Source organism: Rhinoderma darwinii, chromosome 2, assembly GCF_050947455.1.
Source record: "Rhinoderma darwinii isolate aRhiDar2 chromosome 2, aRhiDar2.hap1, whole genome shotgun sequence".
NCBI lineage: Eukaryota > Metazoa > Chordata > Amphibia > Anura > Rhinodermatidae > Rhinoderma > Rhinoderma darwinii.
The window spans coordinates 332,138,532-332,159,129 of NC_134688.1; the positions used below are offsets into that span (position 1 = coordinate 332,138,532).

The 20,598-nt window shown below is 44.2% G+C and overlaps 1 protein-coding gene across 1 annotated transcript; it reads left to right on the forward strand.

The window, feature by feature from the left end:
- The first annotated feature begins 406 nt into the window (after nucleotides 1-406).
- Nucleotides 407-4,471, forward strand: LOC142741267 (G-protein coupled receptor 37-like 1). Its single transcript, XM_075850660.1, has 2 exons — nucleotides 407-1,110; nucleotides 3,594-4,471. The coding sequence occupies exons 1-2, from the start codon at nucleotides 535-537 to the stop codon at nucleotides 4,362-4,364; spliced, it is 1,347 nt and encodes a 448-aa protein (XP_075706775.1). The 5' UTR covers nucleotides 407-534; the 3' UTR covers nucleotides 4,365-4,471.
- The last annotated feature ends 16,127 nt before the right edge of the window (nucleotides 4,472-20,598 follow it).

Consider the following 20,598-nt stretch of genomic DNA (forward strand, 5'->3'; position numbering starts at 1 on the left):
ATGGTTGCTATTGTGATGTCACAATGACAGCTATTGTGATGAAATAATAGTCGTTATCTTCTAGGTCAAATATTAAATGTTTGCCCTGAAAACTAGTGCACTATGTTAATCTTCAAATGACATTTGTTCTTATTATTATTTTGGATCCTGTGGTGAGAAATGTCATGGTGGCATGTTGTCTATGTTGGAAGGGCATACAGAATGTTTATTTAAATGTTCTTGATATTGTCTCAAAGTTTTTAGAAAAATATTTGTATGTAAAATGGATCTTACGATTAATAACAAGTAACGTCACACCACTAGTAGGTGCCAGAGAGCAGAAAGCCGAGGCTGGTACACAATGTATGTAAATAGGAATGAGGAAAGTGTCTGGCACAGTATCAGGTCATGTGGGAAAGACATTGTGAAGCATTCACAGAGGAATAAGTGCCTCTTTGTGTTACTCTATAGAGTAGAGTTTCTCTCCGCAGTATCCTGCTTTATCTCAGCTCTCTGCTCTCTGCTGTTAAGAAGGGTATTTTGTCGTCTTAAAGTATGAAACTTTCAAGAGTTTTATTTAATTCTTTTCTGTTTCTTCTGTTTTTTCATTTTTCAAACTTGAAGAACAGTTCTTGTAGGGAAGAAAGCAGGCACTCAACAGCAGTACAGAGGGTTAAGCATGCGGCTGCCAAACCTAGAGTCAGGAGAGGGGCACAAGGAGAAGGATCCAAGAAAGATACTGGGAATTTAGGATACCCAAGGCTTATCTATTCACCAACCACTGGATTAGCAGATGTAAAAAGGATGCAAAATGACTCCTCACAATCACCCACCTGGGGACCAAAGCTGATAAACTCATTGTATCCTCTGAGTGAGAACTCACTCAGTGCTTATGGAGTGCTTGTTCTGTCACTAGTGGTATTTGCTGTGGGCATTGTTGGCAACTTGTCCATCATGTGCATTGTGTGGCATAGCATGTCTATGAAGAGTGCTTGGGACTCCATCCTGGCTGGTGTTGCACTGTGGGACTTTCTGCTAATATTCTTCTGTTTGCCTGTAGTTGTCTTCCAAGAGATCACACATCGAAGACTTCTTGGGGTCCTCTCTTGTCGCATTGTACCATTTATGGAGGTAAGAATTTCATTTTTTTATACTTATTTATATGCAAACAGAAAACCCAATAAAGCAAAAGTAAGTTAGACTTGCTACCATAGCCAAAAAGCTTTATTCCTGATACAAGTCTCTTTAAGATTTCCCATCCTAGCAATAATCAGTAGATATAATATTTGCATAGTTTTATAATAAAAATGCTATGATCATAATGATAACAAGGATAACAGTTTCAAATCAGGGAAATAAAATCTAGATTTGCATTGGTTGAAGCTGATTGTTATCCCCATAAAGGCATGAGCTAAATTATTGTCCTTTCTATGCCACCTTATAATTTTATATGGTTCCTTAGTAATCCCTATGACGTCATTTAAAAGCAGTATGGTCAAAGTAATCCCATGTCAGCGCTAGTTTTTAAGATTAGTGGGTCCTGATCACAAATTAAAGGGGATTCTATATATTGAAAAGAAATACAACTTTCTAGTATACTTTGTGTTTGCGTTCCTCACATTACTTTTAGATCTGGTTGCTGTCAGAAAATTGAATCATTCATTGTCTTAAAACCTGTCCTGTTCATGTGCTACATACCCAGGTGCAGGGCTTCTTAAGTGTATCAGAGCTCTCTTTTCTATTGAGCTGTGCGCCATCGTCCATTCCTATCATGCTGTTGCCTTTGCTGCAGTATTAAAAAACAGGCAGTAGTGATATAACAATGAGGGGAAGCTAGTAATGGTGCCTTAAAGGGACCTAATAATGCGTAATAAGTGTAGCTATGATATGCAGGTATATTTGCAAATGTAATAGGGAAGCACATCCAGAGGCATAGCTCGAAGCCCCTGGGCCCCAGCGCAAAATCTGTAATAGAGGCCCAACCTACACTATGCCATTTAGAATGCAAGTGTTTTCTTACGTTGCAGAAGGGCCTTGCGCCCTCTAAATACCAGGTCTTGGAGCATCTCTGAGCACATCATATGTAGTTCCTTAGCATCTAGCACCCATGTTACAATATTTCCTACTATAGGGAGTGATCTGAAAAGAAACCAGGGCAGAAGTGGGGAGCATAAACTCTCCATGGCACTCTTACAGCACGTCAAAGTAAATAAACTATAGTCTGCCATCACCGCCAGGGGCTGTACTGCTCTCTGTTTGTATCACTTAATAGACCATAGTGACGTCATCTGAGTGGGTGACGATCGGCCATCGTGTTCACATGTCATGTTGCCCCTATGAATGATTCATTATCCGTAAGATATGAACGTAGACAGGGACCGAGCAGGCCAGCATCAGAAATGTTTATTCCCTGGACAACCCACTAGAGGCTAATTATCCAAACCTACATCCCCATTAGCTACTTTACTTGCAATATCAATCTACCTGTGTTTTTATTATTCTTCTTATTATTATAATGTTTTAATGTTATAATATTAATGGTAGTGATAATAGTAATAATAATAGCATTATGCCAATGTATAGAATCCTCCAGATGTATTCTATAAATGTCTTGTCACTAATGGCCTGTTTAGGTGAAAAGAAATGTAGGTAGGTATCGGGAAAGTGAAGAAAAAAATTTTACTATAAAGAGTAGCAGAGCACTTTTTAAAAAAAATAATAAACTGAATGAAGAGTTGCAGCAAAGGTTTTCTGCTGCACTAAATGCATCCCCTGTGTGCAGCAAATCCTGCTGGGTGAGTCATATTCATATGACTATGATATTCCAGTTTTAGTTATTTAGTCCTTTCTTAGACCAGTACCATATTTAAGTGGGTAGCTGATACTTTGAAGGGTGCTTGATAAAGAGGCTATTCCTCGAAATTCCCAGTACTTCTGTTTCTGAGTTTGTTGAATAGGTAGAAAACCTAAAAATCTACTCATAAACTCCAGTGCAGGTATTATATTAAGTGCTCCGGGGATCAATTGTATAACAAGCTGCCTACTACTACACTGATCTCACTAGCAATGACATCACAGGGATCAGGTGAATAGATGACCTGCTTTTCTACAGTTGAGTTGACATACAATATATTGTCTGCTTTGAATTGAACTAAATATTCTCAGGGAAAAAGCCCTTTATCACACATCTTTATTGTCTCCACCTTCACACCCATCAAGTTATAGCCTTGTAGGAAATTCCAACAATGCTGCCTTGGCTTCTAGTACGCATTTCCAAATGGCTGCAATATTTAGAAAGACGGTGGTCTTGAATGGGGCTGAGTGGTAATACCAGCCACATTGCATGGTAGAGCGATGTAACCCTTTGTTCTCTTATTCTAGCGAATTTCCTTCAATGTTTAATAGTACTCTTTAACACTTTGAGGTCTGGTCTGATATCTATGAAGTGTTACATCTTTGGCTGCTGGAAAGCGCTGTATAGTTAGAACATCTGTCTATGAGGAGTGAGGTACCTATGTGCCAGGTTGTATCGATTTTGAATCTACTGAATACTATAAAGCTTAAAACTATTAGTGCTACAAAATGGTTTATGTTGTGTTTTTCTTTTGGCACAGGTTTCTTCCCTTGGCATTACGACATTCTCCTTATGTGCACTGGGCATTGATCGCTTCCAGTCAATAACTTCATCTCAGTTATCTCCTAGACCAGTGGAGCAATGCCAGTCCATCCTGGGAAAGGTATCGGTTATCTGGGTTGGATCTCTGACTCTAGCTCTCCCCGAAATCCTTTTGTGGCAGTTGAACCAGGAGCGCTCTCCCTTATCGGGGTTAATCAGTGATTCCTGTGTAATGCATCCCTCTCCTGATCTGCTTCCAGTTGTGCACTCGTTAGTTCTCACATACAAGCATGCTCGCATGTGGTGGTTCCTCGGCTGCTACTTCTGTCTACCCCTCCTTTTTACTATGACATCGCTACTGGTGACTCTGCGAATTGTTGGAAACACAAAGAACATAAAAAATAGCCAATGTCAACGTCAGCTGAGCTGGATAGTGGCAGGTCTAGCTATTGTATATGGAGTTTGCATCCTTCCTGAAAATATCACAAATATCTTGATGGCCTATACCAGTCTGGATCTCCCTGAGAATCACTTGACACTTATCACTCAGTTCTTCTTATTCTTGAAGTGCGCAGCAACACCCGTTCTCCTCTTATGTGTCTCTAAACCACTAGGACAGGCTTTTCTAGATTGCTGCTGTTGTTGCTGTGATGATGAGGGTAAACCCAGCGCTGTACAGAAAGCTGATGAAACTAGTGCAAAATTGGAACCGCTTAACCCTTCTTCTGGTGAAAATCATTCCACATTACAGCTGGGCACCCCCTGCTAAGTAAGAGAAAATGAATGCAAATTATATAGATACTGGTAGTGATCTCATCCTCGTAACCTAACAAGAAGGGAATATGTAATACATGGTAAATAAAGGACAACCAGTCAGTAATGTGCATGTGTTTTGGTTTGAGATGAACAGATTAGATTAAACTGAGTGAATATAAAAGTAAAGTGTCATTTTAGTGCTGGTTAATTTAGACTAAACAACACAAGATAAACTAGAGGGCGCTAGAGTGCAGACCCCTAGAAAACACCTTCTTCATAGAAAACTGTTCCCCCATTTCACATTTAGCACAGACCTCTTGTCCACAAGTTTAGAAATGCTATAATGCTTGTAAAATGCACCTACAGCAAACGGTATATGCATGTAAACTGTCAGCAGAAAACAGTCACGATGCTCTGCGGAGGAAGATGGGCAGGAAAAAGAAGTACTGAGACGGAAATAAAGCCTGTCATTCTCATCCGGTATGTTTAGTAAGAAATAGAAAATGTGCTTACATTCAGCTCATGCCAAATTTGAAAATATATGAACAAATGTCAAATTCTGGGTATTTTGTATGTGTATTTGTTGCTGTAACTTTAAAAGAAGGCGTCTACCTAATAACAAATACAAAACTGTTAGAATCAAAGGTTCCTGGGGCCCCTGCCATTCAGAACACACATCCCATAATGGTCATCTAGTAACCTTTTGAAATTCAGTTCTCTTGGCATATAACCTCTGTGCTTAGTGCTGAGAGTGAGTAAGGGTATGTTCACACGAGGTCATTACGTCCGTAATTGACGGATGTATTTCGGCCGCAAGTACCGGACCGAACACAGTGCAGGGAGCCGGGCTCCTAGCATCATAGTTATGTACGACGCTAGGAGTCTCTGCCTCGCTGCCGGACAACTGTCTCGTACTGAAAACATGATTACAGTACGGGACAGTTGTCCGGCAGCGAGGCAGGGACTCCTACCGTCGTACATAAGTATGATGCATGGAGCCCGGCTCCCTGCACTGTGTTCGGTCCGGTACTTGCGGCCGAAATACGTCCGTCAATTACGAACGTAATGACCTCCTGTGAACATACCCTTAAAGTGAAGCTCCACTTTTGGGAGATTATACCCCACACACAGCACCTGTGAACTCTGAAAAGTGCAGCTATGGCCTCATTCACACAGATGTATTTCATGCTTGTATTCGTTCAGCATTTTCAAGGTCCTTAACCCCTTAATACTGGAGGTAATTTTTTTAATGACCATTAACAGTACATGTTGGTTAAATGGTAATAACTTATTTTTCTTAGCTATTAAAAGTTGTTTTTTTCTATTCTGTACAGTGCTTTATTATATATATTTTTTTTTTTACATTTTTACCCATGTTTTAACAACATAAATAGTGGCATTATACATTTAGAGACCCTAAATGGATCTTGTTGATGATGGCAGAGGGTGAAATCTGCGGTGATAATCCGTGAGGACTCTGCGACATAATGGGCATTCTGCAGATTTTTTTTCCACTAGATTTTCAGCCTTATTGTATTATAAATTGTCACAGATTTTTGGTGCTGAATATGCACCGTAAATCCAAAACACATCCATCCCATATAAAAAAGGACTAACTCTACCTGACTATATTCACTCTGCTGTCACCCCCTCAGTCCAACAAAACAAACAAAAAACAAAAAATGTCTGATAGAAGAACCACAGATTCTACTAACTACAATGTATCAAAAATGGCTTTGTTTTTATGTTCCTCGTTTTGGGCAATATTTACGTTGATTATATTTTATTCATATTGTGTAAAACTGTATTTATTTAAAACCAGCAAACCCCTTTAAGGGTGTTTTTTTTCTCTCTTGGGTTTCTGTCCCATTTTTGGCAAGAAAAATGTGGATAAACCATTGACCACAATAATGGCTGTGTGAAGGCCCTAAGGGCCATTATAAATAAACTTGTATTGTATCTTCTATGTATGTATTAACATTTTTGTCCCAAGCCTTTTTTCATACATAATTAAAACTAGCTAACAAATTAAGAAAGAGCTGTAGAGTATTGGAGCTACTGCTGATCTTCTAACTGATCTAATATCTCAGTTTTCTTACATAGACACATTAATTTACATAATATAATGAAGCTTGGGAACCCGCATCTATGATACAATTTTATACTCTAAAATATACTGATAATTCTTTTATTTATAGTAATAAACATAACATAAACCTCTTTCTATTTACAGCCATTCACGGCTCATAGACTCTACCACTATTTGTCTATTTGACATTACAATCACATTTCCATGTATTAGAGTAAGATAAAAGGTTAATCTGTAGAATAAAGTCTTCCTGCTGGTCAAAGGCGGTCTCATGTTTTCTTCTTTCTTGTGAGTGAGAAAGGTCTCTTTGTCTTCTTTTGGCTGTGTGGGAGTGGGGAACAGCTACTGTTGTGAAAAGAAGTAGATGGAAGCATGGGGACGCTGATGTCACTATGGAAACCAGACTTTTTAACAGCTGCAAAAAGAATAAATCAATTACGTGTCCTGACTGAGAAAGTAAAAATTTTTTTTTAACTTTTTACTCATGATAAGGGATTCTTAGAAGGGTTACTTGGACAGATACATTTTGCTGGGAAAGGGAAAGTGAAAGAGTTGCCAATGGGATTCCACCTCTGAGGCCCTTTAGTGAACATTTGGTAAACAATCGTTAACGAATGCTTTGGTTTTCAATGGGGCTTTCGTAATGCCAAAAAGTGCCCACTTGTCTTGCTTCCATTAGGATCCATTTTTTTTAACAGGACAGACAAACAAAGGCCGTCTAATTTTTCTGTCGTGTTCGACAATAGAAAATAGAAGTCTATAGCAACAGGAATGTACATGATAGGCATCCTGTTGCACCATCCTGTTTGACATCCTTTTTGTTATGTTTAGTACTGAATTATGATTGAAAATGATAACGATGCGACAACAATGATATACATAATATTTTTATTGGTCAACAAAATGGAGAATGGGAATAAAAACCAACAAGTCTACATACATTAAAACGAACATACAGATAACTGACATTGTTTTTTTTTTGTTTTTTTTAAATCCTCCCATTTACAGTGCCATCTAGTAACACTGAACAGACATAACAGTCAATACATTACAATCCTCCCCTCTTAGATAACATAATTGTCATGTAGGGTTCGTGGACCTTGGCGGTATGGCAGCTGGCCAACAGGGCGCAGGTCAGAGTCTATAGTTCATATAGGGTACCTGTGGCAGCTCGGACAGTAGCAAGGCAGCCTTGGCAGGAACTAGGCAGCAGGTAGACGTCAGGCGTGGAGAAGCAGGACAAGGCGTGGTATAAAGCACGGCTACTGCTCAGCATGGCTCTAGATCAGGATACAGGTTACAGGATACAAGAACAGGGAACACAGGGAGCAGGAAACACTAGGGGACCATTTGCAAGACAAACTTGGAATACGGCAACAACGCTCAGGCGTGGGAGTATGGGGTTGGGACCTTCTTACAGCCCAGGGTACTCTGGGAGCAATTAGCTCAATCTCCAACATGCGTGCGCTCTGGCTTCTTAAGTCTGGACTGAGCTTGTGAGCGCACCCTGGTGATCACTGTGGAGCAGGATGGCCGTATCTGCAGACATCTCTTGATAGAAGGAGTTTGTGGTCAGCGACCACGGACGTTACAGTATCCTCCCTCTTACGCCCCCTCCTCTTGGGACCAGAATGAGAGCGAAACCTCTTAATGAGGGTAGGAGCGTTGAGATTCTCCTCTGGCTCCCAGGACCTCTCTTCTGGACCAAACCCCCTCCAATCCACCAAATAAAAAGTCTATCCTCTCACTATCTTGGTGTCCAAGATCTCCTTAACCTCGAAGGTGTCTGAAGGGCCGCTGGAGGCAACCGCAGGGCTTGGAGTCTTGGTAAAGCGGTTCAGAACCACTGGTTTCAGGAGAGAAACATGGAAGGAGTTGGGGATCTTGAGGGTAGGAGGCAGCTGAAGCTTGTAGGCGACAGGGTTGATCTGCTGCAGGATCTCGAAGGGACCGAGGAACCTGGGAGCAAATTTGTACGACGGCACCCTCAGTCTAATATTCCTGGCGGACAGCCAGACTTTTGTGCCAGGAAGAAACTGAGGAGGTTCTCTTCTCCTTGTGTCCGCCTTCCGCTTCATGCGGTCAACCGCCAGCAGGATCGAGTCTGCTGCCAAACAGGGATCGGGAGAGGAATTTGTGGGTGCTGGCCATAGACAATAAGGAACGGTGTCTTCTGTATGGACTCACTGGTATGATTGTTGTAAGAGAATTCAGCCCACGGAAGCAACTGCACCCAGTCATCATGCTGCTTGGAGATGAAGTGGCGTAGGTAGTTCTCCAAGATCTGATTGATCCTCTCGACCTGACCATTGGATTGAGGATGGTAGGCCGAGGAAAAGTCCAACTTTATACCTAGGAGTCCGCAGAGGGCTCTGCAGAACTTCGAGATGAGATACAATATGCTGCGGCAAGCCATGCAGGTGGAATATGTGTTGGATGAACAGCTTGGCCAGCAGAGGAGCAGAAGGAAGACTGGTCAGAGGAACGAAGTGGTCCATCTTTGAAAATCGATCCACCACCACCCAGACAGTACTGCATCCGGCAGAGAGAGGCAGGTTCGTAATAAAGTCCATAGCTATATGCTGCCAGGGGGCATTGGACACAGGCAATGGCTGTAACAGACCACCAGTTCTGGAGTGAGCGACCTTGTTGACTGCACATATTGAACAGGAAGAAACAAAGTCCATAACGTCCTTGGGCAGCGTGGGCCAACAGAAATGATGAGCAATCAGATCCCGAGTCTTACGGGTCCCCGCGTGACCTGCCAGTCTAGAGGAGTGTCCCCAGCAGAGGATTCTTCCACGGTCAGCCAGGCACACAAAAGTCCTCCCTGGAGGAATGTCCCCAACTTGCAGGGGATTGACAGAGACAATGCAAGACGGATCAATGATGTTCTGTGGAATCTCCATGGTGTCTTCTGTCTCGAAAGACCTGGACAAGGCATCGGCCCTCACATTCTTGTCGGCCGGGTGATAATAGAGCTCAAACTGGAACCTGGTAAAGAACAGTGACCACCTGGCCTGACGAGGGTTCAGCCATTGGGCCGTCTGAAGATAGGTGAGGTTCTTATGGTCTGTAAAAATCAGGATGGGATGAGCTGCGCCTTCTAGTAGATGTCTCCACTCCTCCAGAGCCAATTTGATGGCCAGTAACTCCCGATCCCAAATCGAGTAGTTGCGTTCTGCGGAAGAGAAGTGCTTAGAAAAATATCCACATATCATTGACTTGCCCTTGGAGCCTCTCTGGAACAGAAATGCACCAGCACCGACAGAGGATGCGTCCACCTCCAATGAGAACTGTAGAGAGACATCTGGATGATGGAGGATAGAGGCTGACGTGAAGGCACTCTTCAGGCTATTTAATGCGGACTCTGCCTCAGGAGTCCACGCCTTGGCGTTCATGCCCTTCTTAGTGAGGTTAGAGATAGGAGAAGTCAGTAAGGAGAAGTTTGGAATAAACTGTCTGTAAAAATTGCCGAATCCCAGAAATCGCTGTATGGCCCTCAAGCCCTGAGGGCGAGGCCATTCCAGGACAGACTTTACCTTTTCAAGATCCATCTCGAGACCTCGATTCGAGACGATATAGCCCAGGAAGGGTAGAGTATCTTTTTCAAACACGCACTTTTACAACTTAGCGTACAGACGATTCTCCCTTAACCGCAGCAAAACTTGACAGACATGTCTCTGATGCGTCATAGGATCTGGAGAAAAAAATCAAGATATCATCAAGGTAGACTACTACACAAACATAGAGGAGGTCATGGAAAATGTAATTAACAAACTCCTGGAAGACTGCGGGAGCATTACACTGGCGGAAGGGCATTAATAGATACTCATAGTGTCCATCACAGGTGTTAAATGCAATCCTGCCAATGACCGAGGCAGCGAAGGCTGAGTCGAACGAATCTGCACCAGGCATCGGCTTTGACACTCAGGGTCCCACTGGAGAACCTCTCCAGAATTCCAGTCCAGGACTGGGGCATGTAGTCGGAGACAAGTCAGGCCCAGCAACACAGAGTTAACGGCTTTGGATAGGTCATAGAACGACAGGAGTTTGGAGTGAAGAGCTCCCATTTGGAGCCTCAGCGGCTTGGTCACAGCTATAACTGGGTCTGGCAGAGGCAGTCCATTCACTGATGCAACCGTCAACGGCCTCTCCAGGGGCGTGGTGGGTAGTTGAAGAAGATCCACCAGGTCTCTACGGATGAAATTAGCAGCGGATCCAGAATCCAGATACGCAGAGACCTGATGCGTTCTCTCGCAGGACATTATGGTCACTGGTATGGACAATTTAGACAGAAGTCCTTTCTTACCCAAAGTTGTCTCTCCTAGCAACCCTAGGCTTTGGGAGTTTTTGGGACACAGGCGCACAAGATGGCCACCGAGGCCGCAATATAGACAGAGTCCCGAAGTGCGTCTGTGTTGTCTCTCCTGGGTGGATGGCTTACACTAGTCCATCATCACAGACTCCTTAGGAGGATCGACATCTGAAGACAGCAGGGGTTGCTGCAAAGTAGGGACCAGACAAGGAAGGCCTCCCTCCCGACGAACCTTTTGGAGGCGTTCTTGGATCCACATATCAATCCGGGCGGACAGAAGGAAGAGGTCATCCAGGGTAGATGGCAGGTCTCGAGCGGCAAGTTCGTCCTTAATTTTAGGAGACAGTTCATGGCAGAATGCAGCCACCAGGGTCTCATTGTTCCATAACAGTTCTCCTGCCAGGGTGCAAAAGTGGATGGCGTACTCGCTCACGGAGGTGTCTCCTTGGCGTAGGTTAATCAAGGAAGCCGCTGCAGATGAGACCCGTCGAGGCTCCTCAAACAACATGACAAGTACCTGCGTCTCCATCATAGCGGTCCGGAAGTGGCAAAGAAAAACGCGGGTCAACACTGACAAGAGGTGTAGTCTGAGGATCAACACTGCCTGGAGGTGTAGTAGGAGGAACGGCAGCTCGTGCCTCCTGCCGACGTGCGAGAATGTTCAAGGCCTGGAGGACTTGGTCCTGTCGAGACCGGAGGTCAAGCATATCCTCCCGCATCTCTTGTGATGTCGCCATGGTCTTGGATCGACCAGCGGGTTCCATGGCCTGAGCGTACTGTCACGTAGGGTTCATGGACCCACTGGGCCGTACCACCTTGGCGGTATGGCAGCTGGCCAACAGGGCGCAGGTCAGAGTCTATAGTTCATATAGGGTACCTGTGGCAGCTCGGACAGTAGCAAGGCAGGCTTGGCAGGAACAAGGCAGCAGGTAGATGTCAAGCGTGGAGAAGCAGGACAGGCGTGGTATACAGCACAGCATGGCTATAGCTCAGCACGGTACTTGATCAGGATACAGGTTACAGGATACAGGAACTGGGAATACTGGGAGCAAGAAACACTAGGGGACCATTTGCAAGACAAACTTGGAATACGACAACAACGCTCAGGCGTGGGAGGATGGGGCTTCTTACGGCCCAGGGTGCTCTGGATGCAATTTGCTCAATCTCCAACATGTGTGCGCTCTGGCTTCTTAAGTCTGGACTGAGCTGATGAGTGCACCCTTGTGGTCACTGTGGAGCAGGATGACCGTATGTGCAGACATCTCTTGAGAGAAGGCCGTCGACTGGATGGAAGGAGTTCGTGGTCAGCGACCACGGACGTTACAATAATTATCTAAATAACTGGGGTGATGAATAACTCGTTTTGGACGGTCTGATGAATGTAAGGGAATAGTCCCATTTGAAGTGTATATGTGGTTTATTATCCTGAGGCATAGCTGATGGTGGAGAAGATTGTTCCTCTTGTTGGATAAGAGGAGGGTCAGCGGGATGTAAGGATTCACTCTGAACTGTTGGAACCTTAGGGTCAGGATTACTTTCAATAGGAAGTGATATTTATTCCTCTACTCTGCTTCTTAGTTGGTCTATATGCCACCTTAGAAGACGACCATCAGTAGTTCTTACTTTGTAAGACACGGATTCTGCAGTTTCCAATATAGTTGCTGGAATCCATTGTAATGGCCACAGTCACACTGCTGACATTACTTACCCGCAAACGGCCTTGATCGCAGGCCTTTGAGCTCTTTCCGGCGTCTCCCCCCACCCCCGAGTCGCCAGCACACAAGACTGTCCTCGGCTGCTGCTGTGCATAGGGTATGCTCCCATCCTTAAAGGACCAGCGCGTGCACCAGAATTAAGCTCCATTTCCAATCCCTACTCACACCCCTGTATAAAAAGGACCCTGCCCTCTTCCTCCTTCATTGACCGTTGTTGTGTCTGCCCATGTTAGTCTATTCAAATGGTCCCTTAGTTGTATCCTGTATCCAGAGTTCCCGCATCCCGTTTGAATAATTGTGTTTGTTCTAGTGCGTAATTTAGTGTTGGAGTTTAGAGTGTCATTTGTGGCAAGTGTCATCTGTGCCAAGTATCATCTGTGCCAAGTGTCTGCTACGCCACGTGTTGCTATGCCACGTGTCTGCTACGCCTAGTGTCTGCCATGCCGAGTGTTTGCCAAATCATCTATCCAGGTACTTCTGTTCTAGAGATTGTTATTGACTATTATTTGGCCAGCTGCTACCCCTCTACGGTGGAGCGGCCTAATGGGTCCACATACCTCATGAGCCGTGACATCCATCTTGGTCCTATTGCATAGTTTCTATCATACACACTTTTACCCTACTGAAAAAGCCTTGTGGATGAGGAGTTATATTTTTTAGACAGTCTGAATTCCTGTTTATTTTGCAATTCAGATGTGAGATCAGGATGAAGTCTGTCCAAAAAGGTCTTGATCCTCCTCTTCATCAGCAGTTCTGCAGGGCTGCCTCCTGTACTGGAGCACGGTGGCGCATGTTGCTGCAGTAGAAAATTTGCCAGTCTGTGATTCCAATCTCCTTCAACAATTCTCTTTAACCGGTTAAGGACTAGGCTGTTTTACAGCAAAATGACCAGAGCAAATTTCACAATTTTGCTATGTGCTTCTTTAGATGACTATAACTCTGCAGGTGAATAAAGTTCATCTTTGAATTTTACACTCTTTTTAAAGGACAGATAGGGCTTTGTTTTAGTGGCATTTGTCACAAGGTTTTCTTCAAGGGATTTATCATATTTTTAGAAAGTCCAGTTTTCTTCTGAAAGTTTCTTGAATTAGGGTATGTGCACACACACCAATTACGTCCGTAATTGACGGACGTATTTTGGCCGCAAGTCCCGGACCGAACACAGTGCAAGGAGCCGGGCTCCTAGCATCATACTTATGTACGACGCTAGGAGTCCCTGCCTTGCTGCAGGACAACTGTCCCGTAGTATAATCATGTTTACAGTACGGGACAGTTGTCCTGCAGCGAGGCAGGGACTTCTAGCATCGTACATAAGTATGATGCTAGGAGCCCGGCTCCTTGCACTGTGCTCGGTCCGGGACTTGCGGCCGAAATACGTCCGTCAATTACGGACGTAATTAGTGTGTGTGCACATACCCTAAGATGGAATAAAATAAAATTAGCTTTTTTTTAGCAAATGCGTCAGTTTAGGCTAGCATTTTTCACACATAGAATGGACCACAGACAAAATTCATCTCCTTTCACATTCTTCCACTTCTCCCGTGCAAGGGGATACCAAATATGTGTGCCTTATTTATCACATAGAGATGTAGGAGGGCGGACGATAGAAGAAGCTTATTTCACAAATCGCCTCTTTTCAAAGCTGGTTTCACAAAACTCAACAGAGTTTCTATAACACTTCCAAAATATCTGTTCTTGAAGCAGAGATCCCAAAATATTCATCTAGGGATATAATGGGAATTTATTTTTTTGGGTTTTCTAAAATAAGAAATTGCAGGTTTGTGCAAATGGAGCTCTCCAGCAGATGAACTTTAGAAAATATGAAAACATGACATCCACCCCCCCCCCCCCCACACCCATTCCCTCGATCACCCTTGGAGTAAAATCAGGGAAAAAATTAAAATGCAATGTAGGGCAAATATATTTTCAACTAATTAACTAAAATCTAATAATTCAGAACAGTGTGGTATTTTTTAAAGCATGGGTCAATGCACAGGCCTGGTTGCGAGGGACATGATGGACAGAAATATTCGGAATCTTTGCGGTGCCCGTCTTTTCTGCAGACGCGGCACTTTTTCTGGGGGTTGCTTCTAGTTGGTGTTGGGGGAATGCGAGTGATGAAATGTCTTTAAGTCAGTCGCATGACATCCTCAGACTGGGGGCATTCTCGGGTGTCCTGAACATCAAATATGAGGCCTTCAATAATTTTCTCCTGGAAATCCAGGTATGTGTCTTCTCTGCCTCTGTTTTTTTTATAGAGCACAAATGAATTGTGGATTGCCACCTGTAACAGATAAATGGCCACTTTTTTGTACCAGGTTTTTGTTTTGCGTTTTACTAAATAGGGCTGTAAAACCTGGTCGCTTAAATCCACCCCCCCCCCCCATGTACTTGTTATATTCGGATATGCTCACTGGTTTGTGCTTGTCCGATGTTGCCCCCCTTTCCCTTACTGCCACTGTTCCTGCGGTATGAATCGTGCTTAGCACATACACATCTTTGCGATCCCTGTACTTGACCGCCAGCAATTCCTCAGATACATAAGCACAGGAGTCCCCCTTTACCATGCGCTTCCCCACTAATTGCTGCGGAAAACCAATTAGGTTTTTGCGCTTGATACCACATGCCCCAGTCCTTGCAGCATGCAAATGCCTAAACAGGGGCACACTCTAATAAAAATTATCGCAGTACAGGTGGTACCCCTTGTGAAGCAGAGACTGCATTATCTCCCACACGATCTTACTGCTGGTGGAAAGATCAGGGGGGCATGCAGGAACTTTTATTGTGCGGTCCCGCCCTTCATAAATCCTGAAGGCGGTGGTATATCCTGACCCGCTTTCACATAATTTGTAGAGCTTAACGCCATATCTTGCCCTTTTGGAAGGTAGATATTGGCGAAAGCTAAGTCTTCCATGGAAGTTGAGTAGGTATTCGTCCACGCTTACATTCTGCTCAGGGGTGTTAAGTTGAAGGAATAAATGATTGAGGGAATTTAGTAGCGGTCTTATTTTGAACAACCGATCACGGTTTGCATCGGTACTTGGGGGGGCCTGTGCGTTGTCATTGAAGTGGAGGAACCTCATTATTGTCTCATATCGGCATTACTGCAGAATACACTGGGGTGGCTTGGGCGGGTCTTGTTGACCAGTAAGACCTAATGGAGGGCTTTTTGACAATACCCATATTTAGGGTGAGCCCCAAATTTTTTTTTCATTCCTGCAAATTGGTGGGCGTCCAATCTCTGGCATGGGTGGATGAAGGTTTCTGCCTTATATACTGAGGGGCATATAAATTAGTTTCGTGGACAATCATATTTAGGATGTCGTCTGTAATAAATAAATGGAAGTAATCCATTTGGACAAAATTTGTATTGTCCACAGTTATGCCAGGAATGGCAGTAAATCCGTGGATTCTAGGCCCAAAAGATGGAGCAGGTGCCCATACAAGAGCCTGAACTGGAGGGACCAGGCTGTCCCGTGCTACGGCGCTACTAGGCCATGCGCTTCAATTTTCTGCAGTTTCAACTGCATCAAGGACAACGTCCCCTGAAGATGAACCTGAAGTGACGCTATCATCGTCACTACCTAAAACAGGTTCTATTTCTGACGCCATCTCTGATGCGGTCTCAGACTCAGACCACAGCATGGCGTATGCCTCCTCAGCGCTAAAAAACTTCCTCGCCATAACGTCACTAACACTAACTAAACAAACTTTTTTTTTTTTATAAACACACAAACTAACTGGTGTATATATATATATATATATATATATATATATCTACACTACCGCTAAAAAATAAATAAACCGCTATTGCTATATATATTATATATATATATGTGGATATACACTACCGTTCAATAGTTTGGGGTCACCCAGACAATTTTGTGTTTTCCATGAAAACTCACACTTATATTTATCAAATGAGTTGCAAAATGACTAGAAAATATAGTCAAGACATTGACAAGGTTAGAAATAATGATTTTTATTTCAAATAATAATTTTCTCCTTCAAACTTTGCTTTCGTCAAAAAATGCTCATTTTGCAGCAATTACAGCATTGCAGACCTTTGGCATTCTAGCTGTTAATTTGCTGAGGTAATCGGGAGAAATTTCACACCATGCTTCCAGAAGCCCCTTTCACAAGTTGGATTGGCTTGATGGGCACTTCTTGCGTACCATACGGTCAAGCTTCTCCCACAACAGCTCTATGGGGTTGAGATGTGGTGACTGCGCTGGCCACTCCGTTACAGATAGAATACCAGCTGCCTGCTTCTTCCCTAAATAGTTCTTGCATAATTTGGAGGTGTGCTTTGGGTCATTGTCCTGTTGTAGGATGAAATTGGCTCCAATCAAGCGCTGTCCACAGGGTATGGCATGGCGTTGCAAAATGGAGTGATAGCCTTCCTTATTCAAAATCCCTTTTACCTTGTACAATTCTACCACTTTACCAGCACCAAAGCAACCCCAGACCATCATATTACCTCCACCATGCTTGACAGATGGCGTCAGGCACTCTTCCAACATCTTTTAAGTTGTTCTGCGTCTCACAAATGTTCTTCTGTGTGATCCAAACACCTCAAACTTCGATTCGTCTGTCCATAACACTTTTTTCCAATCTTCCTCTGTCCAATGTCTGTGTGCTTTTGCCAATATTAATCTTTCCTTTTATTAGCCAGTCTCAGATATGGCTTTTTCTTGCCACTCTGCCCTGAAGGACAGCATCCCAGAGTCGCCTCTGTAGACGTTGACACTGGTGTTTTGCGGGTGCTATTTAATGAAGCTGCCAGTTGAGGACCTGTGAGGCGTCTATTTCTCAAACTAGAGACTCTAATGTACTTGTCTTGTTGCTCAGTTGTACAGCGGGGCCTCCCACTTCTCTTTCTACTCTGGTTAGAGCCTGTTTGTGCTGTCCTCTGAAGGGAGTAGTACACACCGTTGTAGGAAATCTTCAGGTTCTTGGCAATTTCTCACATGGAATAGCCTTCATTTCTAAGAACAAGAATAGACTGTCGAGTTTCACATGAAAGCTCTCTTTTTCTAGCCATTTTGAGAGTTTAATCGAACCCACAAATGTAATGCTCCAGATTCTCAACTAGCTCAAAGGAAGGTCAGTTTTATAGCTCCTCTAAACAACAAAACTGTTTACAGCGGTGCTAACATAATTGCACAAGGGTTTTCAAGTGTTTTCTAATCATCCATTAGCCTTCTAACACAGTTAGCAAACACAATGTACCATTAGAACACTGGAGTGATGGTTGCTGGAAATGGGCCTCTATACACCTATGTAGATATTGCATTAAAAACCAGACGTTTGCAACTAGAATAGTCATTTAGCACATTAACAATGTATAGAGTGTATTTCTGATTAATTTAATGTTATCTTCATTGAAAAAAACTGTGCTTTTCTTGCAAAAATAAGAAAATTTCTAAGTGACCCTAAACTTTTGAACGGTAGTGTATATATAATTATATATTCCCTACCTGCCTATTCAATATAATAAAAGATAGAAAGGTAGATAGATAGAAAAAAAGATAGTGTTAAGGATCTGCCAGGCACAGCTTCTGTGTCTACGCCCATAGATAATCAGTCTGCACCTGCTTCTATGTCTGTGAGACTGACTCCATCTTCCACCACTCAGGATGGCAGGCTTAGGAGTGGGAGAGCCTATCACAGCCTGGCCAGATGGAGCTAGCTCCCGCCCTCTGTCTATTTATACCTGCCTTTCCTGTTCCTCCTTGCTTGTGATTCTTCTCATTTGGTTTCCTGGCCCTGATGCAGCTCCTTGAACTATTTGACCCTGCTTCATATTGACCCTGGCTTACTGACTACTCTCCTGCTCTGCGTTTGGTACTTCGTACACTCCTGGTTTGACTCGGCTTGTTCACTACTCTTGTTGCTCGCGGTGTTGCCGTGGGCAACTGCCCCTTTTCCCTTGCTTCTGTGTACCCTTATCTGTTTGTCTGTCGTGCACTTATTGAGCGTAGGGACTGTCGCCCAGTTGTACCCCGTCGCCTAGGGCGGGTCGTTGCAAGTAGGCAGGGACTGAGTGGTGGGTAGATTAGGGCTCACTTGTCTGTTTCCTTACCCCCATCATTACATAATCACAAGCCCATATACCTAGTCTACCCTGGTCCCTCACACTACTATGGACCCCCTTGAGACCCTGGCTCAGCAAATGCAGGGTCTCTCCCTACAGGTCCAGGCCCTGGCTCAGAGGGTCAACCAGCCTCATGCTACCATGGTAGTGCTCCTCACCTCACCTCTTGAACCCCACCTCAAGTTGCCTGACCGGTTCTCAGGGGACCGGAAGACTTTTCTCTCCTTTCGGGAGAGTTGTAGGCTCTATTTTCGCTTAAAGCCCCACTCCTCAGGTTCTGAGAGCCAGCGGGTGGGTATAATTATGTCCCGGCTCCAGGAAGGGCCCCAAGAATGGGCCTTCTCCTTGGCTCCTGACGCCCCTGAACTTTCCTCCGTTGATCTTTTCTTTTCTGCTCTCGGACTCATTTATGACGAGACTGACAGGACTGCCTTTGCCGAGAGTCAGCTGGTGACCTTACGTCAGGGTAAGAGACCTGTTGAGGAGTATTGCTCTGACTTTAGGAAGTGGTGCGTAGCTTCTCGGTGGAATGACCCTGCCTTAAGGTGCCAGTTTAGGTTGGGTCTGTCGAACGCCCTGAAAGACCTGCTAGTTAGCTATCCCTCTTCTGACTCCCTAGACCAGGTTATAGCTTTAGCGGTACGACTTGACCGACGTCTCAGGGAACGACAACTTGAACGTTTTTGTGTTTTCTCCTCTGACTCCCCCATGATGCCTCCCGAGGTTCCGTTGCTTCGTTCTTCCACGGAAGACTCGGAGGTACCTATACAACTCGGGGCCTCCGTGTCCCCCCAACAACGTAGAGAGTTCAGCAGGAAGAATGGTCTCTGCTTCTATTGTGGGGATGACAAGCATCAAGTGAACACCTGTCCTAGGCGTAAGAATAAGCAGCTGGAAAACTTCCGCGCCTAAGTGATCATCGGGGAGGTCACTTGGGCGCACAGGTATTTCCCGTAAATATGAAACGTAATAAAATCTTGCTTCCCTTTCAGGTCTCTTTTGGTGGTAGGTCTGCTACCGGCAGTGCCTTCGTGGATTCAGGGTCGTCTGCTAATATCATGTCTGTGGAATTTGCTATGTCTCTAGCTATGCCTTTGATTGATTTGCCTAAACCTGTCCTGGTAGTGGGTATCGACTCCACTCCTCTTGCTAATGGTTATTTTACACAGCATACCCCTGTTTTTGAACTCCTTGTTGGCTCCATGCATTTGGAGCAGTGCTCTGTACTGTTGATGCAGGGATTATTGTCCGATTTGGTTTTAGGCCTTCCCTGGTTGCAGTTGCATAATCCCACGTTTGACTGGAATACTGGGGATCTTACCAAATGGGGTAATGAATGCTTGACGTCATGTTTTTCTGTTAATTCTATTTCTCCCCCTGAGGAGGTGAACACGCTACCTGAGTTTGTTCAGGACTTCGCTGATGTTTTCTCTAAGGAGGCCTCTGAAGTGTTACCTCCTCATAGAGAATACGATTGTGCTATCGATTTGGTACCAGGAGCTAAGCTCCCTAAGGGTAGGATATTTAATCTCTCTTGTCCCGAACGTGAAGCCATGAGAGAGTATATCCAGGAATGCCTTGCCAAGGGTTACATTCGCCCCTTTACTTCTCCGGTAGGTGCTGGCTTCTTCTTCGTAGGGAAGAAGGATGGTGGTCTTAGGCCATGCATTGACTACCGTAACTTGAATAAGGTCACTGTAAGGAACCAGTATCCCCTTCCTTTGATTCCTGATCTCTTTAATCAGGTTCAGGGGGCCCAATGGTTCTCTAAGTTTGATCTACGGGGGGCGTATAACCTTATCCGCATCAAAGAGGGGGATGAGTGGAAGACTGCGTTTAACACGCCCGAAGGTCATTTTGAATACCTTGTCATGCCTTTTGGGTTGTGTAATGCTCCCGCTCTCTTCCAGAATTTCATAAATGAGATTTTAAGAGATTACCTGGCGGTATTTCTTGTAGTGTACCTTGATGACATACTTGTGTTTTCCAAGGACTGGTCCTCCCACATTGAGCATGTCAGGAAGGTGC

Bases quoted from the DNA above. Each gene is read 5' to 3' on its own strand.
- LOC142741267 (XM_075850660.1), top strand. From the start codon at position 535: ATGAAACTTTCAAGAGTTTTATTTAATTCTTTTCTGTTTCTTCTGTTT. The intron at 1,111-3,593 runs GTAAGAATTTCA...CTTTTGGCACAG, and splicing joins GCATTGTACCATTTATGGAG to GTTTCTTCCCTTGGCATTAC.